The 27,955-nt window shown below is 37.3% G+C and overlaps 4 protein-coding genes across 6 annotated transcripts; 1 reads left to right on the forward strand and 3 right to left on the reverse strand.

Annotated features, from left to right (window-relative positions):
* Positions 1 to 2,724: 2,724 nt before the first annotated feature.
* Positions 2,725 to 11,951, reverse strand: LOC109153483 (GDSL esterase/lipase 1-like). 2 transcript variants are annotated; one of them, XM_019301352.1, is made up of 6 exons: positions 11,851 to 11,951; positions 4,792 to 5,074; positions 4,535 to 4,656; positions 4,147 to 4,377; positions 3,136 to 3,397; positions 2,725 to 3,022 (listed from the first exon to the last, which is right to left on the reverse strand). In XM_019301352.1, the coding sequence occupies exons 2-6, from the start codon at positions 5,051 to 5,053 to the stop codon at positions 2,781 to 2,783; spliced, it is 1,119 nt and encodes a 372-aa protein (XP_019156897.1). In that variant the 5' UTR covers positions 5,054 to 5,074; positions 11,851 to 11,951; the 3' UTR covers positions 2,725 to 2,780. The 2 variants fall into 2 exon arrangements, with proteins under 2 accessions (XP_019156897.1, XP_019156904.1); XM_019301359.1 differs by lacking the exon at positions 11,851 to 11,951 and having other exon boundaries at positions 4,792 to 5,111.
* On the reverse strand, positions 8,779 to 11,833 carry LOC109153472 (GDSL esterase/lipase 1-like). The gene is made up of 5 exons (XM_019301345.1): positions 11,563 to 11,833; positions 11,214 to 11,347; positions 9,962 to 10,189; positions 9,125 to 9,386; positions 8,779 to 9,029 (listed from the first exon to the last, which is right to left on the reverse strand). Exons 1-5 carry the CDS (start codon positions 11,831 to 11,833, stop codon positions 8,788 to 8,790), a joined length of 1,137 nt encoding a protein of 378 aa, XP_019156890.1. The 3' UTR covers positions 8,779 to 8,787.
* Positions 11,952 to 22,023: 10,072 nt separating the features above from the next.
* On the forward strand, positions 22,024 to 24,561 carry LOC109153822. Of its 2 annotated transcripts, none has more exons than XR_002049613.1 (2): positions 22,024 to 22,480; positions 24,007 to 24,561. XR_002049613.1 is itself a non-coding variant. In XM_019301695.1 (2 exons), exons 1-2 carry the CDS (start codon positions 22,363 to 22,365, stop codon positions 24,412 to 24,414), a joined length of 435 nt encoding a protein of 144 aa, XP_019157240.1. In that variant the 5' UTR covers positions 22,024 to 22,362; the 3' UTR covers positions 24,415 to 24,561. The 2 variants fall into 2 exon arrangements, 1 of the variants encoding a protein (XP_019157240.1); XM_019301695.1 differs by having other exon boundaries at positions 22,024 to 22,389.
* Positions 24,562 to 25,748: 1,187 nt separating this feature from the next.
* Positions 25,749 to 27,653, reverse strand: LOC109153801 (GDSL esterase/lipase 1-like). Its single transcript, XM_019301666.1, has 5 exons — positions 27,348 to 27,653; positions 27,116 to 27,237; positions 26,768 to 26,998; positions 26,154 to 26,415; positions 25,749 to 26,057 (listed from the first exon to the last, which is right to left on the reverse strand). The coding sequence occupies exons 1-5, from the start codon at positions 27,616 to 27,618 to the stop codon at positions 25,816 to 25,818; spliced, it is 1,128 nt and encodes a 375-aa protein (XP_019157211.1). The 5' UTR covers positions 27,619 to 27,653; the 3' UTR covers positions 25,749 to 25,815.
* Between the last annotated feature and the right edge of the window lie 302 nt (positions 27,654 to 27,955).

Raw genomic sequence — 27,955 nt, forward strand, 5'->3', positions numbered from 1 at the left:
TTCTAGGTCCACCGATATCTCAAACTCCCCTTACACAAACGGTCAAATGTTTTCAACCGGAATTTTGGCCGTCTGAACACTAATAAATCGTCGACGAAGGCTTGGACGAATGAGTTTAAGTATGTTTTGGAAGGTGTGCTGCTGCGACGGATTCGCCGGAAAAAATGAATTCGCCGGAGAAGAAGGAAGAGATGTGAAATGACTAAAATACCCTCAGTATTTTAACTGTTAAAATTTTCCGATGAAATTTGGCCGGCAATTTGATCCGAGTGACCAAAATTGATAAAAATTGCATAGTCAAGGTACTAAATTGACACTTTTGAAAGTCTGGTACTGAAATTTAACAAAGCCCCTATAGTCATATGACCAAAATTGAAATTTTCTCTTGTTGAAGACAATAAAGAGAACTTAGGATGTGTTTGTTCGGGGACTTTTGCACCCTATTATAAATTTTCATATCTATTACTATGTTTGTTTATCTACGTTTTTATCATATTATTGAAATTAAATCCTTTATTAATTAATAATTACAAAACTCATTACTCTTTTTTACTTTTGAACAATTAAATAAAAAATAAAGGAGAAAAAAATAAAAAAATAAAATAAAAAGGTCATTGTCTATGCATTAAATATGGAATTTTAATATATATAAACATATATGTATGTATATGTATGTATGTATGTATATATATATATATATATATATATATATATATATATATATATATATATATATATGTGTGTGTGTGTGTGTGTGTGTGTGTGTGTGTGTGTTATATATTTTATATTTTTATTTATTTTATTTTAATTAATTAATTTGTTTTAATTTCAATTCTTATTTACTACGAAATAAAATGATTCACTTTACCCGCCAAACACTTTGTGCTTAGATGGCATGTAGTGACCTCTTCCATGTAGAAGGTCATGAGATTGAGCCTTAGTGGAGGCGTTGTTGACTACAAAGTATTTGATTCAAATTACTACTCTCATTCTAATATTTGAACCAATAAAACCCATAGTTTTTTACTCTCAGTGGATAAAATTGTAGCATCATTAAAATATAAAGGTGCATGTAACTGATATACAGATATCAAGTGATGAAAGAATGATGAGGTTGGACTTGGTTGACTATTTATCCTCTATGTCATTTTTAGGTTGAATGCTAATCCATTTTTATTAGTGGTAACGGATTGCACTAAGGTAATCTAGGTGCTCTTGTGATCAACTATACACAATATTCTAATAAGCTAGTAAACATGCTCCCATTACAATTAGCAAGTTAATAGGCACAAAAGCAATCGAATAACCAATCCTTATACCATGAACTAGGGTTCACAGTGCATTGTAGATCATGATGCATGTGTATTTGTCTAATGTTGAGTTTTTGTGTATTGTATTATGAAATTTTGTACTTTAAGAATATGAATTTTGTACCTGAAACAAATTAGTAGTTGTGTCTTATGTACGTTGTGAAATTATGTGTCTATGAACACAAATTATGTACCTAAATCAGATTTGAAAAATAAGCCAAGTAATTAAATATATAACATGTATATGTGTCTTGTGTTGTGATTTTTTGTCTTTGAAATTATGTACCTTACATGTATGAATATTGTACCTTGTCGTTTTGATTCAAGATTAATAATGCTATACAGAACTTGGTCCATGATATAAATTGCCTCGAATGAATTTATATGTTGTAAAGAATAAGTGCAATATAGATTTTGATGTGTCAAAGTCTCAAATAGGATAAGTAATTAGACCCCAAATTTTTTTATTTTGTAAGTCTCGAAATACGTTGCAAGATTTTGCTAAGTGTTGACTTTAAGGAAGTTTACATCAAGAGCTTGGTGTTGATGTCATGGTGAAGTGACCAATGGCAAAGGTTGGTAGCAGAATAAGTTTGCCTAGCAATGAAGCTTTACCAGCAACACAAGTCTAGATCTTAACGTGAATGCTCAATCAAGCAGCATGAGTTTTGAGCAGTATGAGTAGCATAACTTCTGAGGACTAATCATAGACATCCATCAAGGCTCTTCAATGGTCAGAGATATAATATAAAAAAATACATGGTCAATTTTATAATTATTATAAACTTTTAAGTTTCCAATGTTTATAAAATTGACACGTCCTTTTTTCAGTTATTTTTAAGAAACTATGGACTGTTGATCTGCCTAAATGGATATATCAGTTTAGTCGTTACTCTTTACTATGAGAATGTTCTCACCTGAACCCCCCTCCCCAAACACAGACACACGGACACACAGACATATATAGTATTGAGATCAAATGAGAACTACTCCTCCAATGAGATCGAACGTGAGAACTATTCCCATCCGTCCATCTAAGATGATCAATGATTGATTTTTTTTTTTTAATGCAGTAACATTTTTGTAATTATAGTTGCGCATTTGAAAAATTAATTGATAGTGATCTGAGTTGGGAGACAAGTTTACAAATGCACAATTAGACATTACAAGATATACAATCGTAATTTCATAATTTCATAATTAGAGAAATAACACTGCATTTTTTATTATACAAATAGATGACAGTGTGTTTGGACAATGTTTTCAGATGCACAATCAGTTATTCACGAATGCACAATCAGTTATTCACGAATGCACAAATCATGCATTACAAGATGCACAGTCATTACAAAAATGCTTACTGCATTTTATCTTAATTTTCAAACCCTTAGATCATCTTGATGAGATTTGTAAAGACATCAATATATATAGTGTTTTATTTTCATTGATGCATATAAATGCAATTGAAAGCTAGACAAATTCGAAAAAGGATTTCACATTGTATGGGTAGACAAGATTGTGGTCTCCATTCCAAAGCAATTTAGCAGACATCAAGTTGGACTTCTCAGTAGGGTGACCATTATCAAAAAACAAATAATCTCCAACATCTTTGCATAACTCATACTCTTTTAGTTGTCCCCTTTTACCTCCACAGCTGTTCAATCCTCTGAAAGGACCACTACCGCAACATGCTGTCTTCGTCTCTTTGAAACCTTAACCATACAAAAAAAAAAAAAAAAAAAAAAAAAAAAACATAAATCTTATAAGTATTTAATTATGAGCATGTGGTAAGGGGAAAGATGAGCTAGTTAACACATTAACGTACCATTTTTGGAAGGATTGTCAATTACATTTGTTGCAGCCGTGAAAAAATCAAAATATGAATACTTAAATCCTTGTAATGTCTTCTCCAGCTTGCTGAGCTTTCTGGGTAAAGCCTTATTGTGCATCTTCACCCAGTCATTGAGTTCCTTCAGACAGCCACTACTATTCGTCTGTTGAAGCTTTAGAGCCCTAGAAGATGGGGAGCAGCCTAAAGGTCCCACAGACAGAATCACAAATTTCCTTCCTCCTTCCTTGTATATATCCTACATATATTATATTGGTTGAAATAAATAAGCACTATTTTTGTCACACTTGTGTGAGACTATATTACAAATCCATATCCGTGAAACGGGTTAGGTCCAGATGAAATATAATACTTACATTAAAAAATATAATATTAATTAGGAATAAAGTCTTTGTCGTTACTCATATGAGAAAGTGTAATACTTTTGATGAAGATGAAAAAGTATTACATTTTTCCTTATAAGTAACAAACGCTTTGTTCCTTATTAGTATTACACTTTTCAGTATAAGTATTACATTTCATCTGGACTCAACCCGTCTTACGGACAAGGATCCGTGCGTGAGACGGTCTCACACAAGTTTTTTGGGATGTTTGGTAAATAGTTGTTAGCTGATTGGGTTAATGGAATTAACTAGTTGATTGCATTAGCTGATTGTAGAAAGATAGATTCGATGTTTGGTAAATTAGCTATTAGCTGATATATAGCTGATTACATGCAAAATAATTTTCTCAAAAAGTTGATCGGAAAAGTTATTTTGAACAACTTTTTGAATTTTAACGTTTTGGAGCAATAAACTGTTATAAAAAAAGCTAATTAATCAAACAATTATATTGACTGCTTAACCAATCCAAATATCTAATAATGGTCTAATAAGTTAAAATTGGCTTATAAGCCAACTTTGTTACCAAACAAACCATTTGCCTATTGTATAATATTTGGTAAATGAAACTTTAAAACTTGATAACAAACTTAAAATTAAAATGTACCTTGATAACAGTAGTGAGATTACCGATCACCATCTCCACATATTCGTGGCGAGTATATGAATTAAGGATGGTGGAATTTGTAAAAAAGGGAAAGCCGTAGTCATTGTTGCCAATGCTAAACATGTACACAGCATTGGATATGAGGGTCTTTGATTCTTTGTCCCCCAACTTCTTCTTCAATTCTTGTGCTACTTTCTTGAAATACTCAAGCTGCGTTTTCAGATCAATTACCTGCAGAATATCAATTAAAGATCAAACAACTAATTAAACAACAAATGGATTCATGCATAAGACTTGAGTATAAATATCCATAGTTCATTTCATATTATATATATGCCGTATAATTAAAAATAAATAAATTATTTTACGGAATATCATCATCACTCACAAAGCCAGAAAAGGTTTCAACAAGGCTACCGGCACCCGCTGATGCAAAGTTGACTCCGTTAATAAATCTCCGATGATCAGTCCCGAAGTACGCCGGAATTAATGGTAGTTTTGCAAACTCCGCTGTGTAACCAAACACAGAAGTTAAAAATGCAATAACAAATTTTATTCTCAAAAGTATATATGTAAAGATCCGTGAGACGGTCTTACACAAGTTTTTGTTCTAAAATTAAAGATCGGTAGTTAAAGTAGGCGTACCAATAAAATCTGGCATGAGACGACCATTAGAAAACCTGCCGGTGGGGTGCTTGAAATATGATTCACCATAGGGTGGATAGTTAGCCTGGAAATTAGTGGTAGTATTGATGTAGTTATTGTTGCCAGGATCAAAGAGTGAGTCCCCAAACACATAGAGGGCAACATTATTATGTTTCTTGTGAGAATGGGCTAAGCAATGCACCGCAGTAGTTAAGCTGCCAAGCAAAGCCAAGGCATACAAATAGGAATAGAAACAAGCCATTTCAAGGAATTATTGAAGTTGATGGACAGGCCATTTGTGGTCTTCGGGATGAATTTATAATACCATTGCCTTGGATAGTTGACTTTTGCTTACCTTTTGTTGTTGTTGGGATGAACTAATCAATTGATAATAAAATTCCTTGAGATTCTTCTTTTATAGAATTAAGTTCCAGGCGGGTACATGTTTTCCGTGTGATTGTGCGGTGAGTAATGTGCATGAGTTTTGTACTTAAGGTGCGTGAGTTCTGTACTTAAGGTGCGTGGGTGTGTACTTAATGTGAGTAGTTGTTGAAACTTAAGGTGCTTGAGTTTTGTACGAGTCTTGTGCTTAAGGTGCGTGAGTCTTGTGCTTAATATGAGTAGTTGTTGAAACTTAAGATGCGTGTGTTTTTGTGTTTAAGGTGCGTGAGTTTTGTGCTTAAGGTGCGTGAGGGTTGTGCTTAAATGCATGAGTTTTGTGCTTAATGTGCGTGGATTTGTGTTCTGAAGGTATTTTGTTTGCGTGCTTAATGTGCGTGGATTTGTGTTCTGAAGGTATTTTGTTTGCGTGCTTAATGTGCGTGTGTTTTGTACTTAAAGTGCGTCAGTTTAATGCTTAATGTGAGTCCGATCCAACCGCACAACCACACGGGAAGCCCCCTCCCGCACCTGATCCCTTCCCCCTTATATATATATATATATATATATATATATATATATATATATATATATATATATATATATATATATATATATATATATATATATATATTTATTTATTTATTTATTTATTTATTTATTTATTTTTAATAATATACAAGTTTTATTAGTGCTTTGTTTATACTTGCATCTTTGAATCACGTTTCAGAATATAATTTTTTATGCTAGTGTCAATGAGGGAAATTTTATCTCCTCAAATTAATTTTAAGAGTCATATATAGGTACATTCACATACTATTATCTTGACTGGAACAGTTCTTTAGAGTGATGGCCAAGTAATTACAGTATTATATTTGACTTTTACTTGCCATTTGTTGTGTCCTACGAAACTTCAATTCTTTGAGTTGAACTCATTTTAATACTACTTTGAGTCCTTTGTTTATGGCGACTTCTTTGAATCGCCTTTCAGAATCCATTTTTTTAAATCCATCCCGTAATATGCGAAATACAGATCGCATCACACTATTATTCAATAAAAATAATGTTTTAATAATAAAGCAGTTTTGTCGTTGACTTCTTAAAAAGAGTATTTATATATTCTTTTGTAATAGGAATATTTTTGTATTCTTTTGTATTGCTCCTCTGATCTATATAACACTAACAAGGCACGCGCGTTGCGAGTTGTCGGATGCCCAATAAAGGTCGAATAAAAGAAATGGTTGTATATAAATAATTGGAGTTGCACTTTTGCATTGAATAGTTATTGTTATAGATTATACACAATTATGCAATTGTTAGCGAAAATAGCTCTTTGTTTAAAGATTTGACAAATTTAGGAATATAGGGGAAAAAAAACATTTATGTATATATTAAATTAAATAAGAAAAGTTAACATACAATTACCCACGAAGTTTAAATTATACTCCGTATGTATTTGCGGAAGAGAATTTGATAGACAAGAAATAGTGCACAGAATTTAGTCTACAATAGGATGGGCAAAAAAAAAAAAAAAAACATACGCAGTCCCAATATTTTTTTTTTTTTTTGTTCGTTAGGTTTGTTGATGAATCTGTGATTTTAGGCAGGTGGTGTGCATCATAAGATGTTGAGCTATGCATTGGTGCACTAGGTGTGGTGCAACGTAGGGTGTTGGGTTGTGCATTGATTGGAGGGTGTCGATTATAGCTATCGGGGAGAGGTTATGCTCTTGGATTTTTTTATTTTTATTTTTTTGTCACTGGGGGATTTTTTCGTGGGTAGTGCGTCGTAGAACATGAGGATATGCATTGGTGCGCTTAGTATGGTGCATCGTAGGACATTGAACTGTGCATTGATTGGAGGGTGTCGTTTATGCTCCGTGTAAATGTATAATCATTGTTGTGCACTTATTGTTGTAGACGTACATTGAGTTATGCAATGGTGCACTAGGTGTGGTGCAAGTTAGGGTATTGGATTGTGCGTTAATTAGAGGGCATTTGCTAACGCTATTGGTGTGAGGTTATGTGTTTAGAGGTTTTTTTTTTTTTTTTTTTTTTTTTTTTTTTTTTAAATGCTTGGGGGATATTTGTAAGGAGGTGGTGCATCAAAGGACGTGAGGATGTTCATTAGTGCACTTAGTGTGTTGCATATTAGGATGTGAAGGTGTGCATCATGTGCAATTGTCATGTGCACCGTGTAATCGGGTGTTGTGCAATTTTCACTATAGACATGTGCATTATTTCGGGTTTGGTTTCATTTTTGGTTTCTGTTTGCTCTCTTGCTTGAGTAGTAGGAGGAGTTCAAAGATTTTAACATAGAGCACTAGGGAGTTTAGGGATACCAAGTGTGTTTGAAAAGGGTAGCGAGAGATGTTTACGTTGTTTTATCGCGGGTTGATGCTATTGTGGTGATCAAATTGCTCTTCGGTGCACTTTCCTTATTAGTTTGTGCCTTAATTAGCACTAAGAACAAATTGCACTTTTGGTCCTGTGAATATTAAGGTACTGGCAATTTGAGTACGTGACTTTCAAAACTCCCAATTTAAACCTTTAGCTATGCATTTTTTGACAGATTTGGTCCTCCGGACCAAATTGCCGACCAATTTTGGCCGGAAAATGATTTAATGGTTCGAATTATTTTGTGATGAGGGTAAAAACGTCATTTCACTCCCTTCTTCTTCATTCTCCCTTTCTTCTTCGTTCTTCTTCTTCTTCACCGCATTATGGCCAAATGGAATCATACTCCAGAAATTTCACAGAGGCAATTTATCGTACAGTTGGAGTGCACAAACAAAAAGCATACCTGCTGAGAAAGGTAAACGGCAAAGAAAGACACCCACCACCAATTCTTCCCATACTGGTCACTCAAATCAATGAATCTCCCATCCTCCCTGGCGCCCCAGTGCCACTTCTCTCGCCGGAAGTAGTTATGCGTCAGCCTTACACTCCACACCCATGTCAGCGCCACAACCGCCGCCGACCTCCAACCGTCGTACTCCCCCGCCGGATGACTCCGGTAGTTGTGCACTCCAATGCTTTTTGGCCATTAATATGATTCCATTTGGCCATAATGCGGTGAAGAAGAATAAGAACGAAGAAGAAAGGGAGAATGAAGAAGAAGGGAGTGAAATGACATTTTTACCCTCATCACAAAATAATTCGAACCATTAAACATTTTCTGGCCAAAATTGGCCGGCAATTTGGTCCGGAGGACCAAATCTGTCAAAAAATACATAGTTAAAGGTTTAAATTGGGAGTTTTGAAAGTCACGTACTCAAATTGCCAGTACCCTAATACTCACATGACCAAAAGTGCAATTTGTTCTTAGCACTAATTAGAGTAATAGGAAGATTTTATCACATACAACTGTGTCTATAGTCAATGGCCCATATTAGACCACAGTTTTCACCTCACTCATGGTTCTCATGAGACTTGAACCCTATATATATATATATATATATATATATATATATATATATATATATATATATATATATATATATGTGTGTGTGTGTGTGTGTGTGTGTTTTCAAGTAAAAATAAAAAATAATAAAATAAGACAGCAATATCTATTGTGTTTTATTTTTATTTCTACATAAAATTAAAATGTAATTGAAAGCTAGACGAATTCGAAGAAGGATTTCACATTGTATGGCTGGACAAGATTGTGGTCTCCATTCCAAAGCAATTTAGCACACATCAAGTTGAACTTCTCAGTAGGGTGACCATTATCAAAAAACAAATAATCTCCAATATCTTTGCATAACTCATACTCTTTTAGTTGCTCCCTTTTACCTCCGCAGCTGTTCAATCCTCTAAAAGGACCACTACCGCAGCATGCTTTCTTCGTCTCTTTGAAACCTTAAACCATACAAATAACATGCATAAATCTTATAAGTATTTAATTATGAGCAAGTGGCAAGTGAAAAGATGAGCTAGTTAATTGACACACTAACCATATTTTGAAGGATTGTCAATTGCATTTGTTGCAAATGTAAAGAAATCCAAATATGAATACTTAAATCCTTGTAATGTCTTCTCCAGATTGCTGAGCTTTTTGGGTAAAGCCTTATTGTGCATCTTCGCCAGGTTATGGAGTTCCTCCAGACAGCCACTATTATTCGTCTGTTGAAGCTTGAGGGCCCTGGAAAATGGGGTGCAGCCTAAAGGTCCCACAGACAAAATCACAAATTTCCTTCCTCCTTCCTTGTATATATCCTACATTATATTGATTGAAATATATAAATAAGCACTAGGGCTAATACTCGATTTGGTATCTCGACTATTAAGATTTCACCACTTGTTCTCGACTTCCAAACTGTTGCATGCTTGGAAGCCTAAGAACGCGTCACTGGGCAACGAACAGGACTTGAGGGACGAGCCGGTGGAATGGAGGAAGATGATGATCTCCCTATGATTGCAAATGGACTAAAGAAACAAAGTAAAAGGTTGAAGAGTTCTGGAGTTCTTCCTCTCCCAAATGTCGTCATTACACAATTCCAAAGAATTCAAAAGAGATGATTATTCCCTGCATCTTCCAAACTAATAAATACCTAAGGCAACGGTAACTTAACGTAAACTATCACAAAATTAAGAAACAAAAACAAATCTAACAGCTGCTTAATGAGAATAGAAAGGAAAATAAAATAACTTAGCTTAAAACTTGTTCAATTTCATCCCCAACTATGTAATTGTCAACCAAAATGATCCTTAATCAGGACTAGCATTGTATAATATCTGGCAAATATTATGATACTTTAAAACTTGATGACAAACTATAAATTAAAATGTACCTTGATAACATTAGTGAGATTACCAATCACCATCTCCACATATTCCTGGCGAGTATATGAATTAAGGATGCTGGAATTTGTAGAAAAGATAATGGTGTAGTCATTGTTGCCAATGCTAAACATGTACACAGCATTGGATATGAGGGTCTTTGATTCTTTGTCCCCCAACTTCTTCAATTCTTGTGCTACTTTCTTGAAATACCCAAGTTGTGTTTTCAGATCAATCACCTGCAGAATATCAAATAAAGATCAAGAACCTAATTGAACAACAAATGGATTCATGCATGCACGGATTTTAGGGCGTGCAAGATGGGCAACAGCATAGGGTCTCAATTTTCAGAGGACCTAATATTTATTTTTGACCTAGCTACTTAGAAATAAAAAATAAAAAAAAAATCTACAATTAATCCTAAAACTCATCCGTTTGATCTCAAATCACTTTTCTCTCCTAATAATTAGGACATAATTAATTGATCATGACAAAACTATTCCATTTCCATAACGACACAGATGATGTCTAAAGCGTTGAATCTGAGATAACTTGAAACATGTATCATTCAACATCTACCATTAAACATTGCGCTTATACTTTTAGTAGGGTCTCATTTATGGATAAGAACGCGACCACAAAAATCCAAAATGGGCCCGAGATTCATATTCTATTCGCGCATAATTAAAAATAGAGTTAACCAACGATTTGGTCCCTCAATTATTACCCAACTGTCAATGTAGTCCCCCAATTGCTTAATAATCGATTTAGTCCCCGAAAACAATTATTTTTAGTCAATTTAGTCCCCCGGCCGTCAATTTGGTCCCCGCAAATAATTATTTTTAGTCGATTTAGTCCCTCTGGCCATTGACGGACACTACTGGAAATTCTGAAATTTCCGACCACCTGAAAGTGATCTTAAATCAAGTTGAAAGTCTTGTTCCGACCACTTTTGGTATCCGGAAAAACCTTTGTTGCTATTTCCGACCACTTTTTGGACTTTTTGGTATCAACTTAATTTAAGATCATTTTCAGGTGGTCGGAAATTTCAGAATTTCCAGTAGTGGGAAGACGGCCAGAGGGACTAAATTGACTAAAAATAATTATTTTCGGGGACTAAATCGATGAGTAAGCAATTGGGAGATTACATTGACAGTTTGGTAATAATTGAGGGACCAAATCGTTGATTAACTCTTAAAAATAAATAACTTCATTTTCAGAAGAAAAAAAAAACTTATTTTATGGAATATCATCATCACTCACAAAGCCAGAAAAGGTTTCAACAAGGCTACCGGCACCCACTGATGCAAAGTTGACTCCGTTGATAAATCTCCGATGATCAGTCCGGAAGTACGCCGGAATTAACGCCGGAATTAACGGTAGTTTGGCAAACTGGGCTGTGTAACAAAACATAGAAGTTAAAAAACACAATAACAAATTGTATTATCCTTTCAAAGGCTGAACCCCAACCCTAAGGGCCCCCACACCCCGTCCCGACAGAGTATTTGGGAGAACAAATTGTATTATCAAAAGTATATATGGAAGGGAAAAAAACAAAGAGTAAAATAAACCATCCACTAAAATTAAAGATGAATAGTTAAGCTAGACCTACCAATAAAATCTGGCATAAGACGACCATTAGAACCCCTGCCGGTGGGGTGCTTGAAATATGATTCACCATAGGGTGGGAAGTTAGCCTGGAAATTAGTGGTAGTATTGATGTAGTTATTGTTGCCAGAATCAAAGAGTGAGTCCCCAAACACAAAGAGGGCAACTTTATGTTTCTTGTGAGAGTGATGAGTCTCATGGGCTAAGCCATGCAAAGCAGTAGTTAAGCTGCCAAGCAAAGCCAAGGCATACACATAGGAATACAAACAACCCATTTTAAGATATTATTGATCTGATGAGCAGGCCATTTGTGGTCGTCGGGATGTCTAATTTTAATACTACTTTGAGTCCTTTGTTTATGCCGACATCTTTGAATCCCCTTTCTGATTCCATTTTTTTTACTAAATAATGTTTTAAAGAGGTTGTCGTTGACTACTTAATATGAATATTTTTATATTCTTTTGTATTGTCCCTTCACATAATATAGAGTTCTACAAGACTACAACACAAAACTAGTTATAACTTTTTATTTGCTCATTATTACTTACTTTTTTTTTTGGAAACCGAAAACGAGATAACATTAATTAAGGTCTAAGCTCAAAGCATGAGCAATGGAAGGAAAAGGAACAGAGAAACAGTCCATACAGTCAGACACCGACAAGGCTTCCCTAGTTAAACAATGGACAACCATGTTCGCAGACCGTTTATATAGCAAACAAAAAGCTTAAGTTTGAGAAACTAGAAGCTATTTTTCTAATGTCATCAAGTATGATAGCAAAAGAAGAAGCTGAATCATAAGTGTGTAAAATCCCATTAATAGCATGTATGCAGTCACTCTCCAGCTGGATATTATCAACATTTAGGTGTTTTATCCATTTTAAAGCTTCCCATCATATGACGGGGAATGCAAATTATTTGAACAATATCAAAGAAAGCAAAGGTGAAGTAACCTTTGGTGATGGAGTCAAAGGCAAGCTAAGGTCATTAGAGTTGGCACCTTAAATGTCACAGGACTACAAAAACTAAAGAAGGTGTTGCTTGTAAATGGTCTACACGTCAATCTTATAAGCATTAGTCAGCTCTGTGATCAAAACTAGAATCTGTGCTTCACCAAAGACAGCTGCAGCGTAATGGATAAAGAGAAGCAATGTGTAATGGAAGGTAATCGATCAATAGACAATTGTTACGTTCTCTATTGCAGGTCCAACATCAATAAGTCATAATTGTGGCATCAAAAATTGGGTCACTTGAATTATAGATCACTTGACAAACTCATAAAGGTAGAAGGAGTTCGTGGCCTACCCAAGATGAAAATTGACTCAGTTAGCGTTTGTGGTGCGTGTCAAGCCGGAAAGCAAATAAAAGCATCTCATCCAGCACAAAAAACCATCAACACAAGCCACTGCCTGGAACTGATCCACATGGATCTATTTGGACCAACTCAGACGGAAATCGTTAGAGGTAAGAGGTACATTGTGGTATGTGTTGACGATTTTTTTGCGTTTTTCTTGGGTGGTGTTTCTTAGGGAAAAATCTGAAACCCTTGGAGTCATCAAAGCATTAAGTCTCAGACATCAAAAAGAGAAAAACGAACCTATCACTAGAATTAGAAGTGATCCTGGGCGAGAATTCGACAACAACTTATTTGATGAATTTTGTAATCATGTTGGATTACTCATGAGTACTCTACACCAAACACTCCACAAAAAAATGGAGTAGTAGAGAGGAAAAATCGCACGATTCAAGAAATGGGCAGAGTTATAACACCCCCAATTTTAACATAAAACAAGGCCATTAAAGCTTAGAGATAGAGATAAAACTAACACTAAGATATAAAGATTGCGGAAGCTAAACTGATAAATCGGGAGATGTCACGCCACACCTAACTACAAAGTTAGATGCACAGGCTAAAGTCGCAACTTAAATATTTAAGACCATAACATAGAATATTCATAAGTTCAATTCTACTGGCTCACAGGCCTCAATAACTAACTAAGTAATCATAAGGGAGCTACGCTAATCTATTTCGTCTTCTAGCGCGCTCGAAGGAAATACTCATCACCTAAAAAACATAAGGGCTAGCACCTGTTAGCGAATAATACTACTTCTCTCAGTCGTAGGTTTCTTGGCTACTTCTCTCAGTCGCAGGTTTCTTGGCTACTTCTTCCAAAGTGATGTATTCATTGCCTTCAACTTGAAACAGGTTGCAACTTCGGAGATTCTAGGCATCGAAGACCATCTTTCCCACAGGCTTAGCCACTGACTGGCTCACATCCACCCCTTTCCCTATCAGAATCCAGCTCAAAACCATACCGTAAGGTAGACTCTTACAGTTGTGGCCAACGCAATAGTCCATGTGTTTGAGCATCAAGGCCGGCAAGTTGAACTTCACCTTGTGTTTTAGGAAGTATGCAAAAGTGCATTCCAAGTTCCCCACATCCTTGCTCTTGTTGTTATTGAGCAACAAACTGTCAGTCACAATCATTACCAAAATCCTCTGCTCACCTGTTAGCCACCTCTTCTCCGGTCTGGTGGCCTGAGTAAAACCATCCTCTCTTCCCAACAAGTACCTCAAATAATCCCGGTAGTCTAACTCCTCCGTCCCAATCCAAGTTTCTCTTTTGTACTCCAAGACTCCGGTTGGAGTCAACTTAAGGAGTTTGGCCAAACGACTTTCATTCAAAGAAATCTTAATACCCCTCACTTTAGAGGTGATTTCTAGCTTACTCCCATTCTTGGTAACATTCATATGGTGATAAAACTCTTTCACCAACTCCAGGTAAGTCTCACACTTAATTGTCAAATATAAGTCCAACAATCCTTGAAAATTAAGCAAGTCCAAAATATTGCTAGAGAAGAGTTCGGGCTTAAAGGTTTTACCTTCTAAAACCGAATGGGCATCCACCCAATCCACCTTCTTGAGAATGCTTGTTCTCCTAGGCATGATGTAGTGAACACAATTGTTGTAGAAGCTTAAAACCCCTTTTCTTCCCCCTGTTTCTTTCCGACGAGCTATCGGCGAGAAGCAACTGGCGGCAGGTCTTTCGGCGGTGGCTGGTGCGGCGGCGGGTGGCGGCTGACGGGCAGAGGCTGGGCCGTGGCTGCTGCTTCGTGGGTGGAGGGCTGTCGCGGGTGGTGATGTTGGTTTTCGTCTTCAGCCGAGAGAGAGCGAGGCAGCGGGGGTTTAAGTGGAGGGTGAAGGGAAGAAGAAGGTTTTAATTTGGGGGATTATTTGGCTAGGGTTAAGAATTAAATAGGTTAAGAGGTTATTGGCTTTGATGAGGTTTAAAAAACAAATTTGGCTTGGTGGTTCAAGAGTTGGGTTGTCAAACATGAGACTTGAGTTTGAAACTCTCTATTAATAGCTTAGGCTTACCTTAAGTTTTAGGCTCTAACTTTCTTAAGGTTTTCCCAAAACTTGCTATTACTATACTTATGGTGAAACTAAAGGTCTTAAATCAAGCGTACTAGTTAGGTCCCCTTTTAATTATTAGACATTAAAACAAAGGCTTAGAAAACCTTAAAGGAATTAACTAGGTTATCTAAGAAAATCTACCTGAAACGAAAGGTTTAGGAGAAAACACAAGGAAAATGCACAACTCAAAGGTAAGGAGATAGGCTCGGGGAAAGATACCTGTGGGCTCTTCTTCGACTAGATTCTCAGCTTCAGCTTGGGATCGGCTCATCACGAACACTCTTCCTCGGGGTGGTTCCGGTCTCCCCGAAGGTGCACTCGCATATCCCCGATTGTTTCCTCCTACCGATTGACCCGGAACCGGTGGTCTCGTACTAGAGTGATGATGGGGAGGTGCTCCTTGGTTAGGTCGATGGTTACACTCGGCAGATTTGTGGCCCCTCCCACCACAGTTGTAACATTGAATCGGATTCCCTTGGCAATCTCTCCCACGGTGATCCTTACCACATCTCCAGCATACGGATTGTTTCCCTTTTTCCCCACTGTTTGCTTTCACCGGTCCTTGAGTTTGAGGGTAGGCCACCCTAGCATTGAAATCACTCCTTTGCTTCTTGAAGTTTGAACCTCCTCCTCCCTCAACTCTCCTCTTCACTTGTTCACATAACCCCCTTTGCAACTGTTGGACTCGATACAAGTCAGCAGCACTGGTGTAGGATTCGCCGAGCGTCCTCAGTTTGAACACCGTTAGAGATTTCCTCGCCTCACAATTGAGTCCGGCAACAAACTTCTCTACTTTGGCGACTTCATTGAGGCCCCTTGCTTCAGATGGACAAACTCCTCATACATTGCCGCCCGAACATGAGAAGGGTAAAAACATTCCCGGAGCTTGTCTTTCAAAGCTTCCCAACCGAACCCCGATTCTTCTTGGCACGCCGGTCCCTCGTGGACCTATCGCAAATCGGCCTCATGGCTGAAGTAGAAAGCTGCTAGCTCAACTCGATGTTCTTCGGGACACCCAACTACGGTGAAGATCTTGTCCATGGTACGGACCCACTCTTCCAAGACCGTGGGGTCTTCTTCCCCGGCAGAGGTCGGTGACCGGTGACTAGAGACTTGACGAGCAACATCACGATTCCCGTTAGGCGTGGTTGATTGTTGTTGTTGTGGAGGAGTGTATTACTCAAGTTTTGCATGATCTGAGTTAGATGCTGCAGATTCTTAGCTAGCTGTTCATTCGTGGGTGTGTCGGGAGTCCGTGCACGATATCGAGGCGGTGCCATTGCTGAGCTCTACAGAAGCAACACAGGTTACGGCAACACTAAAGAACTTGCACCCTTACCCGATGCCTAAACGAAAGAACTTAAACTAAACGAAAGCAGATAACAAAACACAGCAAAAGCAATAAAAGAACTCACATCCTCACCGCGCATCCTAAGAATCCTACACTTAGGCACTTAAACACTTAAAGGTTTCGCAAAGCATCTTAAAGTCTCAATCTACAAGCACTAACCTAGGCTCAAACCTAGGCTCTGATACCAACTATAACACCCCCGATTTTAACAAAAAACAAGGTCATTGAAGCTTAGAGATAGAGATAAAACTAACATTAAGATATAAAGATTGCGGAAGCTAAATTGATAAATCGGGAGATGTCACGCCACACCTAACTACAAAGTTAGATACACAGGCTAAAGTCGCAACTTAAATATTCAAAACTACAACATAGAATTCATAAGTTCAATTCTACTGGCTCACAGGCCTCAACAACTAACTAAGAAATCATAAGGGAGCTACGCTAATCTATTCCGTCTTCTAGCGCGCTCGAAGGAACTACTCATCACCTGAAAAACATAAGGGGTAGCACCCGTTAGCGAATAATGCTAAGTAACCCACCACTACTTATGGAGTACAATATAATATAGATATAGGAAAACCATTTGAGACCTGGAATACATAATATAGTATTTTAAAATGAGGAATAGGAATAACAATGGAATCACTCTCAATCAAAGACCGACTTCACAAAGTCACTCAATAGATCAATAAGAATGACAGAATCAACATACTCATCAACAAGATACATCATACGATAATCAATCAAGGAATAACATTAATCATATTCATAAGCAATGAAAGTCAAGGACCACATTCAATGACACGTTCCAAACTTATGCCCTGTTCCAACCTTATGACTTCCCCCAACCTTATCTCAGTTCCAACCTGTACCTCCAAGTGCCACCCTGTACACCAAGTCCAACCTTTTCCCTCCCGGGGCCTTAGCCTCCCTGCCTACATCCGCCAGTTATACCATGAATCTCACAGACATACGCAATGTCATAATAATAATTCTAATCATGATAGTATACCGCCAATCATTGAGCAAAGCTCAGTAACATTACCACCAATCTCACAGTAATACATAATCATTGTCATAGAGGATTGACGTTCATCAATAGCCCAATCAAGTATCAACAAACGTGTACCACATAAGTACAAGATCATATCAAGGGATTCAATTGATAAATCTCAATGGAAGACATGAACCAACTCATACTAGCATCAACAACAACATAGCTAGCATGTACATCAAAAGAATAAACATAACGGTTCAATCGAACATCAACGACTTCACATTAATCCAACGAATCACAAAGTTGGACCATAAGCACGATTCAAGACTCATAATACTATCATGGATACTTAGGACACCGTTCTAGACGTACGAAACATCAAATGAGACACACAAGTGCACAACGATTCAACAAAACGGATTCCAAAGCATTACGTACCAGTGGGCGGAACGGTGGGTAGACAACCACCCGCACAAACCCTCTTTACACGTACCAGCGGGTGGACCATGGGTGGACCTCCACCCGCGGCACCCCCCCACCGGCACAACTTCCTCCACCCATGGGTGGAACGGCTGGTGGACAGCCACCCGCTGTTCTGCCCGCGGGTACACATACCCAGGGCACAAATTCCCTTTGGTGAAAAACATCAACATTACCAAGTTTAAGTCCAAAACACCCAAAACCTCACATTCAACAAGGAAATGACTTGAACACATAAATAGCTCAATGAATAGCCTTTATGAACCCTAGATACAAGCTCTAAACATGCATAAACACAAGATTATGCATCAAATCACTCACAACATCAAGAATGGCAAGAATTCATATTATCAAATAGAAAATAGGTTTTGTAGCACATGGGTTACCTTTGTAGCCTAAAGAACACCTTCTTTTCCCCACTGAGACTTCTTCTTGAAGCTCCTCTTCTACAAGGTCTTTCCAACACAACCTAAACCACACAAAACCACAACTTTAGATAAAGATAAAGAGAATTTAACTAAAAACACTATCTAAGCTCAAATCTTACCGTTCCTAGAGCCTTGGTGGATGGAAGTTAGGTTCTTGGAGAATTTCTTGCAAGGTTGAGGGAAGATTTTGGTCTGGCTTGGAGAATAAGCTAAACTTCTAGAGAGAAGATGGAGAGTTAAGTGTTTCTTGCCAAATGTGGGAAATGAAATGTAGTCTTGTTTAGAGCCGTCAAAATGGGTTTAGCCCGCCGGGCTTTCCCGCCCCGCCCGCCAAAAGGGCGGGGTGGGCTCATGTTTTTGAAGCCCGTTTTAAAAACGGGCTTTTTTGCCCGCCCCGCCTAACCTGCGGGCTTGGCAGGCTACCCGCCAGCCCGCCTTTTTTTTTTTTTTTTTTTTTTTTTTTTTTTTTTTTTTTATATATTAGTTATATATGTATATATATATATATATATATATATATATATATATATATATATATATATATATATAAAATTAAAATTAATATATATAATATAATAATATAAATTATAGTGTCGGTTATTCGGTGATCGCGGTTATTACAGCTTCGTAATTGATAAATAACTGAATAGCCGAATAATCAATTTTTTTTGCTTATAACCGTTAATCGAAATTATCGGTCGGTTGGTTATCGATTATCGGTTTTTCGATAATTATACTTATCCCTATTGGTGTCATTGTTGTCATGTTGTGATGAACGAATTTATGTTATTTTCTTATGAATAAGTGTTTTAAGTAGATAGCAATTAAGTTATTAACATAATCACATTAGAGTTTAGATTTTAGGGACATCACACATGATTACACAAAAAAAAAAAAAAAAAAAAAAAAAAACAAGCGGGCTTTGGCGGGGCCCGCGGGCCTAGGGGGGGGGGGGTGCGGGGCTGGCTGCCCCTACCTAGGCCTGTATTCTTGGCGGGATTTTTAGCCTGCCCCGCCAGCCCGCATTGACAGCTCTAGTCTTGTTAGGGCAAGGCTTGGATACCAAGTAAGGTGGAAAAGATTAGAATGCCCTCCCTTATTCTAAAAAAGATTAGGAAGACATCAAAAGAGTAGGTACAACACATAAAGCTCAATGTCTTTCCCTTTGACTAAATCAATTGACTAAGGAATTGGTCAATTTTAGTCATCCGACTATTTAATTAAGAAATTGGAAAATGGACTTTACAAAGAAGGTTGAGAATTAATTACATAATTAATTCCATTTTAAAGGATAGATTTTCGGGGTGTCACGAGAGTTCTGCTTAATGCAAAAGGCTTACCCCAAAAGTTCTGGGCTGAAGCGGTTAATACCGCATGTCACATCATCACTCGAGTATAATTTCACCCATGCAGAAATCAAACTCCATATGAAATATGGAAAGGTAAGAATCCAAACCTTAAATACTTCCATATTTTTGGCTCACGGTGTTTTATTTTGAAAGATAGAAATCCCACTGCAAAATTCGAACCAAAAAGTGACGAAGGGATTTTTCTTGGATACTCGATAACAGCCGAGCATATCCGGTGTACAACAAAGTCACAAAAATCATCATGGAGTCTACAAATGTTGTGGTTGATGATCAACCGGATGAAGTAATTGAAATATCTCCGCTTGGACCAGCGTCAAGTCCTATCACAAATAATCCAGAATCTCGTGAACCTCATCCAGAATCATCTGAACCTGAGTCAGCATTTGCTCAACCTAATCCAGTACAAAATTCTAAATCTGAATTAGAACAAAGTGAATTGATATACCAACTCGCATTCAGAAAAACCACCCAATTCAAAATATTATCGGGGATCCAAGTTCTAGCATCCAGACTAGAGGGAAACCAAAGCGCGAATATCTTCAGCTAGTCGGATATGCATGCTATACATCGAAAATCGAGCAATACCAGAAGAACTAGGGAAGTTTGAAAGAAATAAGGTATGGGTTCTTGTCCCTAAACCTAATGATGTTAATGTTGTAGGTACCAAGTGGATCTTTCGAAACAAAACATACTCAACTGGCAACATTGCCCGAAACAAAGCGCGGCTTGTAGCTCATGGCTACTCTCAAATTGAAGGGATCGACTATGATGAGACGTTTGCACTTGTTGCTCGTCTAGAATCAATTTCTCTACTCATTTCGTCGCTTGTGCTTTGAAAATCAAATTGTTCCAGATGGACGTTAAGACGGCCTTCCTAAACGGATACCTAACCGAAGACATCTATGTTGCTCAACCGAAGGGATTTGAAGATCCTCATCACCCAGACTATGTGTATAAGTCGGAAAAAGCGTTGTATGGTCTAAAACAAGCCCCGAGGGCCTGGTATGAAAAACTGACTCATTATTTCCTTCAGCATGGCTACAATCGAGGGGAGTCGACAAAACGCTCGTTATCAAACGGTCAGGTAAGAACTTAACTAGAGCTCAATTTTATGTTAATGACATCGTTTTTGGATCTACTCAGATAGGTTCTACTGATCAACTCGTCAAAGTCATGCAACAAGAATTTGAAATGAGCATGATTGGAGAGCTAACCTATTTCCTAATATTACAAGTAAACCAGACAAGTGAAGGAATCTTTATATCTCAAGAAAAGTATGCAAAGAACCTGTAGAAGAAGTTTTGTTTAGAGTCTGCTAAAGATGCATGAAACCCTATATCAACTTCTACAAAGCTATTCAAGGATGAAAGAGGAGTCTTTGTTGATCCGAACTTATATAGAAGTATGATAGGGAGCTTACTGTACCTTACAACAAGCAGACCAAATATCATGCAAAGCATCGGGATGTGTGCAAGATATCAATCTAATCTAAAAGACTCACATCTAAAAGCAGTAAAATGTATTATAAAATACATTAAAAGGTACATTAAATTACGGCATTTGGTTTTCTAATGACAATAATCTAAGCCTTGCAGGATTTAGTGATGTCGATTGGACGGGGAATGCTGATGATAAAAAAAAAGCACCTCTGGTGGTTGTTTTTTTATTGGTAAAAACTTAGTCGTTTGGCTAAGTAAGAAGCAAAATTCAATTTCGCTTAGTACAGCTGAAGCTGAGTATATTACCGCCGATAGCTGTTGCACTCAATTACTTTGGATGCGTCAAATGTTGTCTGACTATGGCCTAAATCAGAACATAATGACTCTTTATTGTGACAATATCTCAAAAAATCCTGTTCAGCATTCCAGGACGAAACACATCGATATCCGCCATCATTTTATCCGGGAATTAGTTGAAGAAAAGGAAATAGAATTGGATTATATCTCTACTGAAAAGAACTTGGCAGATTTATTTACCAAAGCCTTTGATAAATCAAGATTTGAAGCTCTATGACAGCTCTTGGAGTCTGCAATCCATCCAATTAAAAGAATATCTTTATATATATATATATATATATATATATATAAATAAGGTAAGATTAATTAAATAATATTTTATTTTGTTATCTAATAATTTCGTTTAATGTTTCATATGTTATTTAAATCTCAAGTGTTACTGCCTATATTTGAAAATCAAAAATCTTCATCTGATCGCATTCTAGTGGCTTTTAATTTTCAAAGACCTTTTTTATGCCTACCTCTTAAATATAGCCTATTCTATAGCATTAAAAGGAGTATCCTAGTCTAATCAAATGTCTCTTCCTATCTATCAATCCCATCTCTTCTCACGTTACTCAAGGAATTCATTAAATTAATCCATCTTGCTTGTCTTCCTTCCACTCACGAGACTCATCTTCTCACAGCCAAAACCCATCATCTTCACCTAGTCTTTCCTCCATAGCCAAACAACACTCAAAGCTCTTCAAAAATGGCGAATCCTTTTTCTATCTACTGAACCAAACCTGAAAGACTTAATCTTTTCCGTCAGATCATTGACGTCGATTCCCCCCTCTCACCGACGATCGAAAATAGGGTCCTAACAACCATTGAGCAAAACCTCAAGCTAGTCGAAGATCTAACCACCAAGGAAACTCGACAAATCCGTGCTTTGGCTGGTAAAGTGACAGCTAAACTTTGGCCTTTGATTCCTAAAGCCGGAGAGAAGGATGTTGATGAAGCCGAAGTTCTTGCATCTCTCTACATGGCAAAACAACAATCTCAGGCATTGGTATCCTATTTCTCTGAATCTTTAGGGGGCACTTCCTCCGTACCCGCGTCTAGGAAGTTAAATTTCTCTGTTCATATGCCTGCTCAATTTGGTAATTCTAATGTGTCTTCTATGCCTTTATCTATTCCTTTAAATTTGCCTAATGTGTCTAAAGGTATGCATGTTACACCTATGTCTACCATCATCTATACCGGACCCATTCCCGCATTTGAGTCATCTACTCATAAAACCTCTGCTTATGTCACTATTTGCGACTCTAATCCGGTTCTAGTAGGAATTCCTTCTGGTTTGTCTCTACTTGAGTCTCAACCTGTTGTGACTGAACTAGTTTCTGCCTCTAATGTACACGTTTCTGCCATACCAAATTTAGTTTCCGTGTCTAAAGTCACAAAAACTGTCCCTACTGAGTTTTCATTTCGAAATGTGGCTCAATATGTCAATTTGCCCAATCTGGCTGTCTCTGGTCCAGAGTTGTCTATTCTAGTGTTTGTCCCTCCATTTGATCATGTTCCTTCTCAACATGTTACATGCCCTGCATCTGTTGTTTCTGTGCCTATCATATAGGTTCCAGTGGAGAAATCTTCCCGTAAAGGGAAAGAAAAGGTTTCTAGTTCTGAAGCTGCTTCGACTAAGCGCAAACTTGATGAATCTGATGATGTGGTTTTTGTGTCTGAAACCAACCATCGCAAAAAGAGTGGCTCTTATGTTCCTGCCAGAATAACCCAGTCTCGGGCTTCCTCTGTTCCTCCATTTATTCTAGTTTCTGTCTAGAAAAGTTCTAAGGGCTCAAAATCTAAGTCCTTCAGGCTCATTCTTCTTAGTGGTGATCTTATGGATTTATGGAAAGTTCATTATAAACGAGAGCTTCTGCTTGAAAAATCCATTGATGAGGATAATCTGTTGTCGAGCTGCAATATTCTGTCTTTGCTCCATGATCTGAACCTTCTCCAGTTTGTCCAGGATATCGGACCCTATTCTCAAAAACTAACTGCGGAATTCTACACTAATATGTCATTCTACACTAATATGTCAGTTGAATTTTCTGTCTTGGTTTCATCTCATTATCATCAAGTTTTTATTCGCAACAAGTGGTATGATTTTGGCCCCGAGGAGATCAATGCATACTTGGGCCAATCTGATATTGATGATGCCTCTGATCCATATCTTAATTTGCTTGCTGTTACATTAACTCACAATCAAATTGTTAAGTGGCCAAAAGGAGGTGTACAATCTCAGAAGTTGACTACGGTATACTCTGTTTTGCTCTGTATTGATGCCACGAATTGGCTTCCAGTTGTAAATTAAAATCTTGTTTTAGACAAAATAGTCCTGCTACTTTAGAAGGTTCGAAATCGGATTGATGTTGAGTTAGGGTCCATTATTTTCTCTCGTATTATGTCATTTACAAAGAAGGGGGCTAAGGTGCATCTTCCATTCCCAAGTCTCATTTTTGGTGTGTTGAAGAAACAAGGTTTTGAGTCGTATGCTTCTGAGAAGGTTCTTGCAAATAATGGTGTCTATCTATTTGATCCTAGACTGTCCCAGAGTTTTCATCATGATGATAGAGTTGATCTTCTTCCTACCATTGTTGATACTGTACCTTCTGCTACAATTCAGGTTTCTCCTGGTGGTTCTAATTCGTCTACTCTTCCAGCTACGTCTACCAGAATTCCTGAAGAGCCTCCAACTCTCATTGCTCATACGCAACTTGCTGATACAGTTCAGTCCTCTCTAGATCAAATGCATAGGTCTATTGCTACTCAACAAGAATCTATTGCTAGTCTTCAAAAGATTCTCCTTCATTATCGTAGCGAGATTGCCCCCGGTTTGAGATCGTGGCAAACCGTACCAATCATGTCTCTGACTCAGATGTTGTTGCGTCTGATCCTGCTGAAGCTTCTGAAGATTCTGATCCTGATGAAGATTCCATTGCGTCTAATGATGCAACCAGCTCCTCTTGCACTCCGTCAGCCCACTGATGTTCAACATTGTCAATTTTTTGGCAAAAAGGGGAGAATAAATTAAGGGGGAGCTTCGGTTTTTTGTGGTAATAATTTCTGTTTCGTAGTACTCTTTGCTTGGGTTGCCTTGGTTTGAATTTTTTATTTTTTTTTTGGATATTATCTTGGTCTATAGTATGGTCTATTGTATATTATCGCATATGTTTGGATGGTTTCTATTCTATTATGGGTTTTCCTTTTGTTGTGGCGTATCTATTCTGCGTTGGTTGGATTATCTCTCTTTATTGGGTTTTCTGGATTGAGTGAATTCCATTTCTGGTCCTATTGTTATAGGTACGTTTCCATTTTAGTCCACCTTAATTTTTTTTGCCACTTTACAACCACTGTTATTGAATGTGTTCCACTTTTAGTCCACCGTTAATATTTTTGTCAAGAGACCGTATAATCCACGAGTATTTTGGTCTTTTTATGGTGGTCTCTTCTCTTTCAATCCAGGCGCTTCGTCCTCCTCCTCTGATATTCGTAGATGGCTCTTCGAACAACGAGAATGGGAAGCCAAAGCTACATCGTTTCATTTGTTCCAACGTGGACCGGCGAGGTTTCTTGATGGAAGTACTAACGGTGGACTAAAAGTGGAACACATCCAATAATAGTGGTCATAAAGTGCCAAAAAAATTAAGGTAGACTAAAACTAGAAACACCCCTATAAGAATAGGACCAAAAATGGAATTCACTCTATATTAGACCCGCAGGGCGGGCCAATTTCCGGAGCTCGGCCTTGAATCAAGCCTTTTTCGATCTCTTCGTCTCACTACGAAGAATCCGAATCCACTTTGACCGGACCCAATTCGGAAGTGGACCCCACTGATAATTGTATCACAAAATAGCCACTTAACATGCCATTTTAAGCTATTTTTTCCAACATTTATCACGTACAACTGTGTCTATAGTCAATGGCCCATATAAGACCACAGTTTTCACCTCAGTCATGGTTCTCATGAGAGTTGAACCCTATATATGTGCATGTGTGTGTGTGTTCAAGTAAAATAATAATGGCCATGTTTGGTAAATGGTTGTTCGATGATAGTTGATAGTTGTTAGCTGATTGGTTAATTAAAGGGTATAACTACTTGATAATATTACCTGATTGTAGAAAAATGTTTGGTAAATTAGCTGTTAGCTGATAGTTATTTGGTATAATTTTCGTTTCTCAAAAAGCAAATTGAAAAAGTTTTTTTGAGTAGTTTTTTGAATTTTAGCATTTTGGAGTACAAAAAACTAATTAACCAAACACTTATATTGATTTTTAAACCAAGTCAAACAACTGATAATAGTCAAAATAAGCCAAAATTGACCTATATGCTAACTATTTTACCAAACAGGACCAATAACAACAACAATAATAATAAGATAGCAAAATCTATTGTGTTTTATTTTCATTTCTGCATACAAATGTAAATGAAAGCTAGACAAATTCGAAGAAGGATTTCACGTTGTATGGGTGGACAAGATTGTGGGCTCCATTCCAAAGCAATCTAGCAGACATCAGGTTGAACTTCTCAGTAGGGTGACCATTATCAAAAAACAAATAATCTCCAACATCTTTGCATAACTCATACTCTTTTAGTTGCCCCCTTTTACCTCCACAGCTGTTCAATCCTCTAAAAGGACCACTACCGCAGCATGCTGTCTTCGTCTCTTTGAAACCTTAAACCATACAAATAACATAAATCTTATAAGCATTTAATTATGAGCAAGTGGCAAGGGATTGGAAAAGATGAGTTAGTTAATTGACACACTAACCATATTTTGAAGGATTGTCAATTGCATTTGTTGTAAACGTCAAGAAATTGAAATATGAATACTTAAATCCTTGTAATGTCTTCTCCATCTTGCTGAGCTTTTTGGGTAAAGCCTTATTGTGCATCTTCGCCAGGTTACGGAGTTCCTTCACATAGCCACTATTATTCGTCTGTTGAAGCTTGAAGGCCCTGGCAGATGGGGTGCGGCCTAAAGGTCCCACAGACAAAACCACAAATTTCCTTCCTCCTTCCATGTATATATCCTTCATTACAATGATTGAAATAAATAAGCACTAGAGGTAATACCTTATTTGGTCTCTTGATTGTTAAGATTTCACCACTGTGTTCTGCTACTTCCAAATTTGTTCAATTTCATCCGTAATTGTTAACCAAAACGATCCTCAATCAGGACTGTTTTGGTTCAGACCAATGACTATTTTAGATAAAAATTGCATATATAGAGGATGAAATTGAATAAGTTTCAAAGTCGATAACCAAATGGTAAAATCCTAATAGCCCAGCTGAGGGATCAAATTGGGTATTAACTCATAGCACTGTATAATATTTGTTAAATGAAACTTTAAAACTTGATGACAAACTATAAATTATTTGTACCTTGATAACAGTAGTGAGATTACCAATTACCATCTCCACATATTCCTGGCGAGTATATGAATTAAGGATGGTGGAATTTCTTAAAAAGGGGATGGCTAAGTCATTGTTGCCAATACTAAACATGTACACAGCATTGGATATGAGGGTCTTTGATTCTTTGTCCCCCAACTTCTTCTTCAATTCTTGTACCACTTTCTTGAAATACCCAAATTGTGTTTTCAGATCAATTACCTGCAGAATATCAAATAAAGATCAAGCAATAACTAATTAATTAAACAACAAATGAATTCATATGTGCATAAGACTTTAGTATGTATCCATAGTTCATTTCATGTCATCATCACTCACAAAACCAGAAAAGGTTTCAACAAGGCTACCGGCACCGGCTGATGCAAAGTTGACTCCGTTAATAAATCTCCGATGATCAGTCCGGAAGTACGCCGGAATTAATGGTAGTTTGGCAAACTGGGCTGTGTAACCAAACATAGAAGTTAACAAATTGTATTATCAAAAGTATATATATATGGAAAGGGAAAAAACAAAGAGTAAAATTAAAGATGAATAGTTAAGCTAGGCCTACCAATAAAATCTGGCATAAGACGACCATTAGAAACCCTGCCGGTGGGGTGCTTGAAATATGATTCACCATAGGGTGGGAAGTTAGCCTGGAAATTTGTGGTAGTATTTATGTAGTTATTGTTGCCAGGATCAAAGAGTGAGTCCCCAAACACAAAGAGGGCAACATTATGTTTCTTGAGAGATTGATGAGTCTCATGGGCTAAGCCATGCGAAGCAGTAGTTAAGCTGCCAAGCAAAGCCAAGGCATAAACATAGGAATACAAACAACCCATTTCAAGGAATTATTGATGAGCAGGCCATTTGTGGTCGTCGGGATGTCTAATTTTAAGACTACTTTGAGTCCTTTGTTTATGCCCACATCTTTGAATCCCCTTTCTGAATCCGTTTTTTTAATCCATCCCCTTTCTGATTCCATATTTTTTTTTTACTAAATAATGTTTTAAACAGGTTGTCGTTGACTACTTAATATGAATATTTTTATATTCTTTTGTATTGTCCCTTCACATAATATAGAGTTATACAACACAAAAGAGTTATTACCATCCGAGGTCCTCCGAGTATAGTGGTTTTGCTACGTTTAGTCCTAAACTTTCAAATTAGCCATCTGTG

This window comes from Ipomoea nil, unplaced genomic scaffold (assembly GCF_001879475.1).
Source record: "Ipomoea nil cultivar Tokyo-kokei standard unplaced genomic scaffold, Asagao_1.1 scaffold0268, whole genome shotgun sequence".
Taxonomy (NCBI): Eukaryota; Viridiplantae; Streptophyta; class Magnoliopsida; order Solanales; family Convolvulaceae; genus Ipomoea; species Ipomoea nil.